This window comes from Quercus robur, chromosome 2 (genome assembly GCF_932294415.1).
Source record: "Quercus robur chromosome 2, dhQueRobu3.1, whole genome shotgun sequence".
NCBI lineage: Eukaryota > Viridiplantae > Streptophyta > Magnoliopsida > Fagales > Fagaceae > Quercus > Quercus robur.
Genome location: NC_065535.1, coordinates 24,970,185 through 24,982,718, shown reverse-complemented (window position 1 = coordinate 24,982,718; position 12,534 = coordinate 24,970,185). Strand labels below are relative to the sequence as shown.

General features: G+C 36.1%; 2 protein-coding genes across 2 annotated transcripts; one reads left to right on the top strand and one right to left on the bottom strand.

Annotated features, from left to right (window-relative positions):
• Positions 1–848: 848 nt before the first annotated feature.
• LOC126696595 (uncharacterized) lies at positions 849–2,147 on the bottom strand. Its single transcript, XM_050393305.1, has 5 exons — positions 1,975–2,147; positions 1,809–1,923; positions 1,530–1,634; positions 1,187–1,283; positions 849–1,087 (listed from the first exon to the last, which is right to left on the bottom strand). Exons 1-5 carry the CDS (start codon positions 2,145–2,147, stop codon positions 849–851), a joined length of 729 nt encoding a protein of 242 aa, XP_050249262.1.
• Positions 2,148–8,937: 6,790 nt separating this feature from the next.
• Positions 8,938–11,598, top strand: LOC126713020 (WAT1-related protein At1g43650). The gene is made up of 7 exons (XM_050412614.1): positions 8,938–9,156; positions 9,288–9,350; positions 9,430–9,546; positions 9,645–9,894; positions 9,986–10,144; positions 10,883–11,034; positions 11,231–11,598. Exons 1-7 carry the CDS (start codon positions 8,984–8,986, stop codon positions 11,370–11,372), a joined length of 1,056 nt encoding a protein of 351 aa, XP_050268571.1. The 5' UTR covers positions 8,938–8,983; the 3' UTR covers positions 11,373–11,598.
• Positions 11,599–12,534: the final 936 nt, after the last annotated feature.

Below are 12,534 nucleotides of genomic sequence, written 5' to 3'. Positions count from 1 at the left end.
ATATTCTTTGCAGCTTGACTCACCCCTAGAAGCTCAGGTAATGGTACTAAGTCCAAAGCGTGTTTAGGGAGGCACGCAATAGACAATAGCAAATGGAGACTTACTAGTGCTTCTGCTAACTAAGCTGTTGTAAGCAAACTCTACCTAGGACAATGCAAGATCCCACTACTTAGGCTTCTTTCCTGAGATACAATGGATCAAATTCCCTAAAGTGCGATTAACCACTTTTGTTTGGCCATTAGTCTAAGGATGATTAGTGCTGCTGTAATTCAAGGAAGTGTCAAAATGCTTCCACAAGGTCCGCCAGAAGTGACTAATGAACTTGGTATCCCGGTTAGAGGTAATGGACTTTGGCACTCCATGCAAATGCACAACTTCTTAAAGAATAGATTGGCCACTCGAGTAGCATCTGAAGTCTTCTTGCATGCTATGAAATGGGACATCATCGAATACTCGTCAACCACAACAAAAACGGAATCCATATCTCACTGGGTTTGAGGAAGACCCAGTATAAAGTCCATAGACAGATCCTCACATGGTGCTTGTGGAATTGGCAAAGGCATGTATAAACCAATATTCTGATATTGATCCTTGGCGGTTTAGCAGATTAGACACTTCCTTACATGATTGCCAACATCCCTCTTGAGTTTTGGCCAACAATACCTCTCCTCCATCAATACTATAGTCTTATCTTTGTCCATATGTCCACCCAAACCTCCACCATACAGCTTCATAAAAATCTACTCCCTCAATGAACTTTTAGGGATGCATAATTGATTACCCCGAAAGAGGAAACCATCCAAGATGTACATACTATTGACAGCAATATGAGTTTGTTAACACTTACCTCAAATATCACCAAAATCCTCATCATTCTCATACAGCTCCTTAAGGTAATCAAACCTTACAACTTCAGTATATAGGGTGGTCAACAAAGATGCTCGCTTGCTAAGCGCATTTGCCACCTTATTAGTAACACTAGACTTGTACTTCAATGTGAAATGGAAACGTTGTATATAAGCTACCCACCGAGCATGCATCATGTCAATGCTAACTTGACTGTTGATGTGCTTCAATGCTTGATGATCTGTATATAATACAAACTTCTTCTGAATCAGGTAGTGCTCCCAATGCTTAAGAGTCCGTACTACAGCAAAGAACTCTAGCTCATAGGCCGGTCATTTACTTCGAGTTTCATAAACTTTCTCACTGAAGAATGCTACTGGTCTATTGTCTTGTAAAAGAACATCGCCTATCCCGACCACAAATGCATCATACTCCACCTGAAAAACCTTATCAAAGTTAGGCAATGCCAAAATTGGAGTTGTGCTCAGCTTCTCCTTGATCAAGGCAAAACTCTATTTTGCCTCATTTTCCCATGAGAATCTCCCCTTCTTTAGACACTCAGTGATAAGAGCTACTATGCTATTGAAATCTCGAACAAACCTTCGATAAAAGGTTGCCAGCCCATGGAAGCTTTGCACATCACTCACTGTCTTTAGGGTTGGTCATTCTCTGATTGCACAAACTTTGTCCTTATTAACATGAATCCCATCCACACTGACCACATACCCTAAGAACAACTTATCAGTCAAGAAGCTGCACTTCTTCAGGTTGATATACAACTCATTGACCTACAACATCATCAATACTTGTTGCACATGATTATAGTGGGCTGCTTCTGTCTTACTGTAAATCAAGATATCGTCAAAATAAACTACCACAAACTTTCCAATAAATGGTTTCAATACCTAATTCATAAGCCTTATAAAAGTGTTGGGAGCATTGGATAATCCAAAAAGCATCACCATCAACTCATATAATCTCTCATTTGTCTTGAAAGCTATCTTCCACTCATCTCCAGGTCGAATCCAAATCTGGTGATACCTACTCTTGAGATCCAGCTTGGTGTAACACTTAGACCTACTCAGCATATCAAAAATGTCATCTAATTGGGGAATAAGAAATCAATACCTGACTGCGATCTTGTTGATGACTTGACTATCCACACACATACACCAACTCCCATCCTTCTTCAATGTTAATAATGCCAGTACTGTACATGGACTCATACTCTCCCTGATCTGCCCCTTACTGAGAAGCTCATCCACCTGCCCTTGTAGAATTTGACCCTCTTGAGGATTCATCCTGTAATGTGGCAGATTTAATAGACTAACTCTAGGAGCTAAATCAATGCAATGCTAGATGTTGCGCATTAGTGGCCAAAATGGCCAAATGGCCATAAAATCCTAACTATATAGTTAATAGTTCTAGTTACCAAACTATATTATTTACTAGCATCTCGAGTCTAAAAGACTTGATTTTGGCCTATAAATCGAGTCTCAGGGACTCGATTTTCATGGTCTAATCATTTCCAATGTGGCATATTTTTCCACGTGGTGACCACATGAAAATCAAGTCTCTAAGACTCAATTTATAAACCTTATAAAGGTCAAAGAAGAACCCAGAGAAAAAGAAAAAAGAAAAAAGAAAAAAAAAAACAACAACAACAACAGAGAGAGAAGAACTCAGGTCGCGCGCCGTGTGCGTCCTAGGCCAAGCCGTGCCGTGCGCCATGCGCGTCCCAGGCCAAGCCACGCCGCCCGCCGTGTGCGACCCAAGCCAGGTAGCGCGGTGCGCGGTGACCTTGGCCGACCGATCCAGGTTCTTCTCTGATGTTCTGGGTTCTTCTCTCTTTCTATTTTTGGTTTTTTTTTTTTTTTTTTTTCTCTGGGTTCTTCTCTGATATGTTCTGGGCAGGTCACCTCTCCTATCTGATCTGATTCTTTCTCCCTTTGATCTGATTGTTGTGTTTCTGGATTTCTTAAAAAAAAAAATTTGTGTATTTTGGCTTGTACGAGAGACTTGAGAGTTAAAATTTTTTAAAATTTTTTTGGTTTATAAATCGAGCCTTAGAGACTCGATTTCCAAGTAGGGAAAAAAATACCACATCAGAGCATGGAAATCGAGTCTTTGAGACTCGATTTATAGGCCAAAATCGAGTCTTTTAGACTCGAGATACTAGTAAATAATATAGTTTGGTAATCAGAACTACTAACTATATAGTTAGGATTTTATGGCCATTTGGCCATTTTGGCCTGCATTAGTGGTAAAACTGGAGGCAGCTTTTCTAGAAAAAGCTCTTAAAACTCCTTGATCAATGGTTATATTGCCTCAGGTATCTCAACAACCTTCTTCGGCTCTCCATCTATCACCATTATAGCATATACATGTTTCAACTCCTTACACTCCCTGTCAAACTCATCCTCATTGTTGACTATGAGAAATGATGGCTTCCCCTCCACTTTAGAAGTTTTGGGTACATTGCCTTCCTCAATAGGAACAATGACAATTTTTCTGTCATTCTTTAAGAATACATACACATTATCCTTGCACCTATGAGTAACATCTACATCATACTACAAAGGTCACTCAATATTAAATGACAGCATCCATTTTAACAATATCACAAACTACTTCATCTACATAACACTTACCCATAGAAAAAGTAACACGACATTATTGAGTAACAAGAGTTTTTGTACCTTTCTTGATCCAACCTATCTTGTATGGAAAGGGATGCTTTTCTATCTTCAATCCCAACTTGGTAACCAAACTCTTCGATGCGATGTTCTCTACATTGCCATTGTCAATGATTAGATCACAGACCCTCTTACTGATAGTGCATCATGCTCGGAAGATCTCATTTCGCTAATCACTATATTCCACCCTCGGTGTGAGCAACAACCTCTGAATCACCAAAGACCTCCCTAATGGCATGCCTTCCTCATCTTCTTGGACCTCATTGGGATTATAGGCTTATGGATCAACATCATTATACACCTCTTCACCCTCCTATTCACCTTCTGCCTTGCCTTTTTCTGCCACCTCCAGATTCACTGCAGCTCGCTTAGGGCAAGTATTAGATCGATGTCCTGGTTCTCCACACCTGTAGCACTTATTCCCAGTTGGCTTAGCATAAGGGTTGGCATTCGCTATCGATTGGGCTGCAAAACATACTACCACCACTGTGGACTAGTTGACACTACTATTCTCCCTAACCACGAGTTGTGATTGTGGTGTAAACATGGGTTGTTTACCTTTGTTGGCAGTGGAACTGAATGACTCCGAATTGCGGTTGGAAAACTTCGAACTTGCCCTAAAATGTTGATATTTTATTTTCTTGGATAGAGTTAAAGCCTCATTTAAAGTATATAGGTTTTGTAAGGATACTTGATCTCGGATGGAAACTCGCAATCTGTGTACATATCTGTTTATCCGTTGATCTTCAGTTTCCTCCAAATCATTGGGATTAGTCAACTTGTCAAACTCCTCCATGTACTCATTAACCGTCCGAGTACTTTGCCTACAATCCTGGTACTGTCTGAACAACTCCTGCTAATAATCTGGTGGTAAGAATCAATCTGCCACTAATCTCTTCATCCTCCTCCATAATCGTATCAGAAGCTTTCATTCATGGGTACGATTTAATTAAACACAATCCCACTAGGCAGATGCTCCTTCCTTCAACTTGTAAGCCACCAAACACACCTATTTATCATCTGCAGTACCCATTTAATCGAAAAACTTCCCCACCTCACTGACCCAGTCCAGATACTCTTCAGTGAAGACATTACCATTAAAGGATGGTAAATCTACTTTCATCCAATAGTCCTTCTGCTCCTGATAATCTCGGCCATTATCCCTCACAGTACCACGATTATTCCCAAGAACTCTCTTTGTGTACTCCTTGTCCTCACTATTCTCTTCGTTGTAGTCTTGCTACCTATTCCAATTTGGACCGTGATAGGGAGGGCCACGCGCTCGGTTATCATGTCGCTCTTCATCATCACGATCAGGGTTTTAGTTAAGCAGGGTGGCAAGCGCTTCTTGAATCTGGTCTAGAGTCTGTTGGGTTGAATCATGAAACTGTTGATTTTCATCACGAAAATCAAGGAACTCAACCCTAGTGAGGACTTGGTTGTTGATGTCATCACTGCTATCATTGTTGTGGTGGTCACCGTCTCACCGGTTAGCCATCAGACCAGGGTAAGTCTAAGCTCTGATACCAACTTATGTCGTGGAAGCCTAAAGAAAGCACAAACAATGCTCTCTTGATAGAACAAAAACTAAACTGTTAGTTCCTGGTAGTAAATCTCGAATTCACGAGGAATTTTCCTGAATCCACAAGGAGAAGAAAACTGGAATCCATCAAATAAATAATTTGACAAAAGTCTGTGTTTATTGATAATAGTCTATTTGCCTCTAACGGCTACAAAACATATAGAAAAACATCTAAAACCCTAATTCGCACTAATTACGCAATTAGGTGACAAAATACCGAAATTTACCAAAAATGGCAAAATTGAATTAAATACAGAATCATAAACTATTGACCTTAAGGGTTGTCCCAAAACAGACAGTACCTTATTCTGACTTTTAAACTAAAAGTTATTAAGGAAAAACAAATATTACTATAAATAGTAAAAACACTGTTTTCGGGGCCTTAATAAAGGAATTCGCCTAAAATTAGGCGACGCTCCTGGCATTTGAGTCTGGATCAGAATGCCATTTCTCTTCAAACTGCCAAATTTCATGCAATTTCGACACTGTTGCCCTGATGCCTTCTACTAACACCTCCCCTTTGATCTTGCGTTGTGACTTCTGGCACCCTTGCTACTCCAAGAAGGCATATGCTATCTGTTCTACATCAATTCATTGATATAATTTCTTGAGAATGAACCCTTTGACCAATTATCTTGCTTTGTATATGAAAATAGTACATCATAATTCATGGGAAAGAATTCAATTGCAAGATTTTTTTTTCATCCTTAGCCATGAACAAATTTTTTCTTTACCTCATTAGATTTTACATATTTATGTATATACACATAACCCTGGAGATGGAGTTTTGGTGAGGTTGGGAGGGCAATTCCCCCCATCACATGGCTCCGCCATAACTTGCCACTATATATATGAGAACTACAATATGAGTACGTATAAGTGTTAAAAAAAAAAAAAAATCCAAGTGTTTTCTTTTAATGAGAGAGAACTTAGCTTCACTAATGATCAAAGGCTAAATGCTAAAATATCAGACACAATCAGAGGTCATATATGTTACAAAGAAAATGTAATCGGACTGACACGTGGAATAAACATGGATCAATCAATATCTTTTCTTCTTCTTCTTTTTTGCTCTCACACAGTGTATCCTCAAGGCTTTCAACTAGAGACTAATCACTGTTCGCGCCAGGTGAGCCCACGAAGGGGTAAAGCACTGGCCCAGGAAATTCTTTTCAAAGTATAGGTAGCAGGATTCGAACTGGGGAGCACACCCAGTCGAGCTCAGTACAAGCACCTTGAGACCAAGAACCCAACCAACTCGGCTAACCCCTGAGTTGGATCAATCAATATTTGATGATTGCAATAACCACATGTAGTATGGTTACATGCTACAATGGAATTATCTTTATCTCAAAAGTGTATGTCTTAATGTGTATATGGATATTCTCTTTGTACAAATATCGATCTTGCCGCTCCTAAATACGATAGAAATTTCTTTAAGAGAAATTGCCAAGATTTTTTTTATCTTTTGTGGCAAATTATACTAACCTCTCTTGAGATTTTAGGATATGTATGAAAGTCCCTTCCATTTTTAAAATCAATACTTAATTTCCTAATTTTTTAGTCATTTGTTTGCTTCTGGTCAGTAAACATTATTTGGAAGTTATTTTAGATGAAAATTTAATTTGAAAAGAATGTATTTTGACTCAGTTTGTAATGAACACAAATGTTTATTGGGAATATTTGTTTATATAAATAAAATCTAAAGGGTTGTAGTGTAATATATAAAAATATGAGAGGGTTTGTAACATTTCTCCAAACCACGAGGAAAGTTGTTGTAATTTAACTCCTTTTTTTCCTTACAGCAAGTGGTAGATAGGTATTCAAATCAAAGTTCACCATTGCAAGAATTAGGTAATATCATTGAATCATCATAAGGCTACTAGTCAACTACCTAAACCTTATCTGAGAAATAAAAATCTTCTATTCTACTTTTAATTTTTATTTTATATTTCACCAACTGCAATATGCTTTTTTTTTTTTTTTTTTTTTTTTTTCTTACTTTGATAACTTTATAAGGGAGAAAAATAGCAGTTTAGCAGAAAATAAAGTAAAACATTCAAAGTATGAGAGGATTTTATTCTTATCATGAGATATTTTGGGTTTCATTTAAATATCTAAATACAATCGGTAATTCTGCTCCTCTTAATTCTAACTTCAATTGATGGTGCTCCTAATAATGTCGCTCTTGTTAGTGCTTGTAACATATAGACCCATGCCTATTGGATCTTATTTTGAAAAGCTGAGCAGATTTTAATAACCACAGATTGATAAGAAAAAGAAAATGCCATTTATTAGTTGGCAAACTTGAGTGCGTGGGAGGATTCCTATTTGCCCTTTTTTATAATGAAAATGATAGAATTTGAATGCATTGTTATATTAAGTGATAATTGTTCTTTATTATCAAATTAAAATATTAATTAATATTTTTTTAATATATGAAATAAAAATAAAATCTTAAACTTGCTGACGCCATGGTGATAAATTTTTACCATACACACCAAGCTTGCTTCCTTAATGATTGTTGGATTCGCAATTGTTGGGTGAAGTTGCTTGACACCACACTCATTTAGCCAAATGAAAAGAGAGAGAAAGAAATAAAAGAAAGACACTCTATTTTAATACTGATAAATACTCTTACACACACTTTATTACAAACGAACTTGTCTGTAATTTTTTTAAAAATTAAAATCGTAACTTCAAGTCATGATTTTAGTTTTAAAGAATTATATACAGAAGTTTGTGTATAGCAAAATAGGTGTAATAAATACTACCCTCTTAATATCTTAGTCATAGTTTAAAAAATATATATATATATATATATGTGGGCTAGAAATAGGGATGGAACTAGGACTTTGAGTTAGGGAGGGCGACTCTGACCTCTAGTTCGGCAACTTCTTAGCCGTAGAGGGTTTTTTTTTTTTTTTTTTGATGTGTGCGTTTGTTGGGCAAAGACAAAATTATTCTGTTTAAAACTTTTTAAAGTGCTAGTTGTTTCTTTGAGTAAAATTGGTTAATTAGACTTTATTTTTTTTTTAGCTTTGCTATTAGTGATTTTTGTTGTTGCATAAATGTTTTTGGGCTAGTATATGTTGTTTTAGATTTTAGATCTATAAATTTTTTTAATGGCCTTTAAAATGAGGAAAGTGCTAGAGGTATATTGCTGATATAGGGTCCGTTTGGATAGAACTTATTTTCCTGAAACTGAAAATTGAAAACACTGTAGCAAAATAATTTTTAAATGTGTAAATAGTACCGTAAGACCCATTTTTAATGAAAAAGTTGCTGGTGAAATTTGTGAGTCCCATGAACAGTGCATGGGTGCACTGTTCATGGGAGAATTGGTCAACAATTGTGGCTTAAAAAAAAAAAAAAAAAAAAAGAAGAAGAAGAAGAAGTTGAAAACGTGGACGTGGACGTGTATCCAAACGGATACATAGTGAGTGATTATTGATAAGTAAAAAAGTGATGTAAGTGATAGGGCCAAATACGAACCAATAAGAATTTGTACCTCAACAGTTTATAAAAATATTGTAGATAAGTTTGTAACGTTACTCTAAAAAGAATCAATGATATTGTTAAAGGGGCAAAATATAATTTTATAGAACAAAATTACTAAAAGTAATGCATATATATATATATACACACACTAATATTATTATTATTATTATTTTTTTAATTTAGGGGGGCCATTGCCCCCCCCTGGTCAATTAATGCCTCTGTCCCTGGCTGGAAAGTGATCATGGAAGGGCATTGTGATGCTTCTCTATATAAATAGAGTTTCCCAATTGAGAGATAACAGCACAAGTGTGACTAACCCTAAAGAAAGCCTATCATATAGTCCAAAGATAAAAGAGTTATGGAAAGCCATAAGCCTTATATTGCAATGCTTTTCACTCAGTCAGTGTATGCAGGCATGGCCTTGTTCTCTAAGGCAGCAATTGCTAAAGGGATGAACCCTTATGTGTTTGTTGTTTATAGGCAAGCTTTTGCCTCACTTGCCTTGGCTCCATTCGCATTCTTCCTTGAAAGGTTATTTAAAAACAGTAGCTATTTTCATATCTCAGTCTCTCCACTCTTTTTCCTGCCTATATATAAATCTTACTGATTTTTTTTTTTTTTTTTTCACTTTTGATGAATATATGTCCTCCAATATTATACAGAAACAAGGCTGCTCCCTTATCATATTACTTACTTTGCAGAATCTTCTTGGTTTCACTTTGTGGGTATGTAACATTTCTAATTTCTATTTTCAAACCATAAAAAATATATTTGTAACACGCCTTTGTATGTACAAATTTTTAGGATCACACTCAGTTTAAACCTCTACTACGTCGCTATCAACTACACATCTGCAACATTTGCGGCGGCCACGACTAATACAATTCCTGCCATTACTTTCATAATGGCCGCTTTCTTGAGGCAACTAATTAACTAGGAATCTTCAATAATTATTGATTAATAATTAGATTGATTCAGTTTCAATTTATTAATAAAATAAACTGGTTTTGTTTATCTAGAATGGAAAGCATTAACATAAAACAGTTGCACGGATTGGCCAAAGTGTTGGGTTCTGTAGTCGGTGTTTCTGGTGCACTAGTGTTTGCTTTTGTGAAGGGACCTCCTATAAATTTTATGCACTGGCATACAACAACTGAAAAGCCAAATACAGACTCATCAATACATAGCTGCTCCACAAGGGAATGGATAAAAGGCTCTCTTATTATGCTCTCAGCCAACACTTTTTGGTCTTTATGGCTTATTCTGCAGGTTTTTCCTTGAGCACAAATGATGGTTTTATTGTTATCCTTTTATGTTGCTTTGTTAATTTTTTGTTTTGCTCTGCATTTTTCTTTCTTAGGGTCCAATTATTAAGCAATATCAGGCAAAACTAAGGCTTACTACTCTACAATGCTTCTTTAGCTGCATTCAATCATGCTTTGTGGCCATTGCAGTGGAAAGGCAACCATCAGCATGGAAACTTGGATGGGATGTCCATCTAGTTTCAGTGGCATATTGTGTAAGTTACTTTAATCTCCATCCACAAACTCACTCTTAACCTATGCGCAAAGCTAATCAACAATTCAACATGCTAATATATACAAACAATGATTAGGTAAAGCAATTTAAAAAAAAAAGAAAAAAAGAAAAGAAAAAGAAACATCACTGCTTTCCCAACCAGCATCAGCATGTTTTGTCTAGATTTTGTTTTGTTTTGTCTTTTCTGTTTCCTTTTCACCTTTATTTGAATGTCCAAGAAGATAACATCCTTATCGAATTGTGAAGATCTTGTCCCATATGACAATCTAAAACCATGATTTATCTGTTCATCAAAACAATTTTATGGATCAATAGTGATCATGAGTTGCATTTCTTACCAAGCGATAAAACAATGTATTAATTCCCAACTCTTTGGTAGGAAAAAAAGATATTCTCTATTTGAAATGGATCCATTTAATAATTCGTATTATTAAATATTAAAAATATAAACGTATTCCAACAGGAGTGGATCTTGTTCCCCGTTGGTTTGGTCACATGACTCACATCATCTAGTGATTATTAGTTGAACAAATTCCTCCCTTTCACATCATAATTGACAGCAGTTCATTGCTACTCAGGCATATTCCTTTGTAAGTGCATATATATATATATATATATATATACATACACGAGTGAAGAGACAGCAGGTACATCAGCTCAGGCACTCACAAAGAAATTTCATCCTCTTTATCCCTAACAGTTTCTTTGAACATGGTAGGGTGTAATTGTAACTGGAATTACCTATTGGCTACAAGTATGGGTGATAGAAAAGAGAGGCCCAGTTTTCACGGCAATGTTCACTCCACTGGCGCTTATTATTACAGCCATCATGTCAGCATTCTTGTGGAAAGAGAACTTTTATTGGGGAAGGTCCATACTTCATACTCCATATTCCATTTCCATAAAGCTTAATAGTTATTTGTCACTGAATATTTCTTTCCAAAAAAATTAGGTATAATGATTCATATATGATCAAATTATCATAGGCCTCTCTTTTGTTTAGTATCAACTAATTATTATTACCATATGGAAAAATTAAAAGATCAATCTTTAATCTTTGTGGCAGTATTGGTGGGGCTATTTTGCTGGTGGGGGGGCTCTACAGTGTCTTATGGGGGAAGAACAAAGAGGATAGGAAAAGTGAAACAGACAAACAAAGACAAGAAACCAAAGAAGAACTCGTACTGGAGTGCATTACACATCACTGAGCAGTGATGGAAAGAAGTCACTACCTTTGGGAGTGTCCTTGTATTTTTTCAAGCTTTGAATTTTTCTTTTCTTTCTTTATGCTTTTCCATTTTGTTTCTTCTGAGTTTGTACTACTTCTTTCCCCTTGTCCTTTTTGTTTCTTTTAAGTTTGTATTATATTGTGGGTTACAGTTAGCTCAACTAGTAAAGTTTGATGATTGAATAAGAGATTTGAAGTTCAATCTCCGCCTACACCAAAAACCGATTGATTTTTTGTTCGATGATAAAGAGCTATCATTAAGAGCAGACGCTATAAATTGATACTCTTAAAAAAAAAAAAAAAAGTTTGTACTATAAAAGTCATCAGCATGCAAACATTGTAATTATGACAATACACCCATAACGAAAATCTCAACATGTACAAATCCTTAATAAGACTTTCATGTATCAAAAGTTTACTATGCTGTAACCTTGGTTCCTAATCTCTAATATAATTAGATATGTCTTTGCTTTGCCCATTTCTATTTGGATACAAATTGCAATATTTTTAACTGGGAACGAAGTAAGATATATATATATATATCTTACCTATTCTTCTAAGTTATGAATTAATGTCGTATTTTGCCCGGTAGCAATCAACAACAAGGACATTTTTATGTAAGATCCAGTTATGTCTGGATTAAAAAGGAAAGAAATAAAAAGAAGAGCATAAAACTCAATGACTGACATTCCTAAGGAAGTGGCCAGCGGTAGCCAATCCGTTTAAACTTGAAAGCCAATAATTCCGCTACATTGTTTCTTTCAAACTTTGATCGATTTTTGCAAATTTATACATTAGTTAAAAGCTAAAACATAGAATTGATCTTGTAGGACATTTTTTAATCTTAATTCATAATTGCCATCCCTTGGTACTATTTTTAATAGGTCGTATTAGTTAAGAATATGTTTTTTTTTTTTTTTTTTTTTTAATGAACAAAAAAAAAAGGATCTCACTTGTGTGATCATTGATCTAGCCCACTTGATTCTGGAAAACTCATGGTGTGGAGTATCCCTATCATGGCACAGCATTTTTACGAAACACGTGACTTGAACCAGGCAACTCCTGAACTCGCAGGTGTGACTCAGTCCGGAAATCCTACCAATGCACCATGCCCCCAGTAGGCTTTTCTTTTTGCATTTAAG

Bases quoted from the DNA above. Each gene is read 5' to 3' on its own strand.
- LOC126696595 (XM_050393305.1), bottom strand. From the start codon at position 2,147: ATGAATCCTCAAGAGGGTCAAATTCTACAAGGGCAGGTGGATGAGCTT. The intron at 1,924-1,974 runs GTATTGATTTCT...TATGCTGAGTAG, and splicing joins ATCAACAAGATCGCAGTCAG to GTCTAAGTGTTACACCAAGC. The intron at 1,635-1,808 runs GTGATGCTTTTT...ATGATGTTGTAG, and splicing joins AGAGATTATATGAGTTGATG to GTCAATGAGTTGTATATCAA.
- LOC126713020 (XM_050412614.1), top strand. From the start codon at position 8,984: ATGGAAAGCCATAAGCCTTATATTGCAATGCTTTTCACTCAGTCAGTG. The intron at 9,351-9,429 runs GTATGTAACATT...ACAAATTTTTAG, and splicing joins TTCTTGGTTTCACTTTGTGG to GATCACACTCAGTTTAAACC. The intron at 9,895-9,985 runs GTTTTTCCTTGA...TTTCTTTCTTAG, and splicing joins CTTTATGGCTTATTCTGCAG to GGTCCAATTATTAAGCAATA.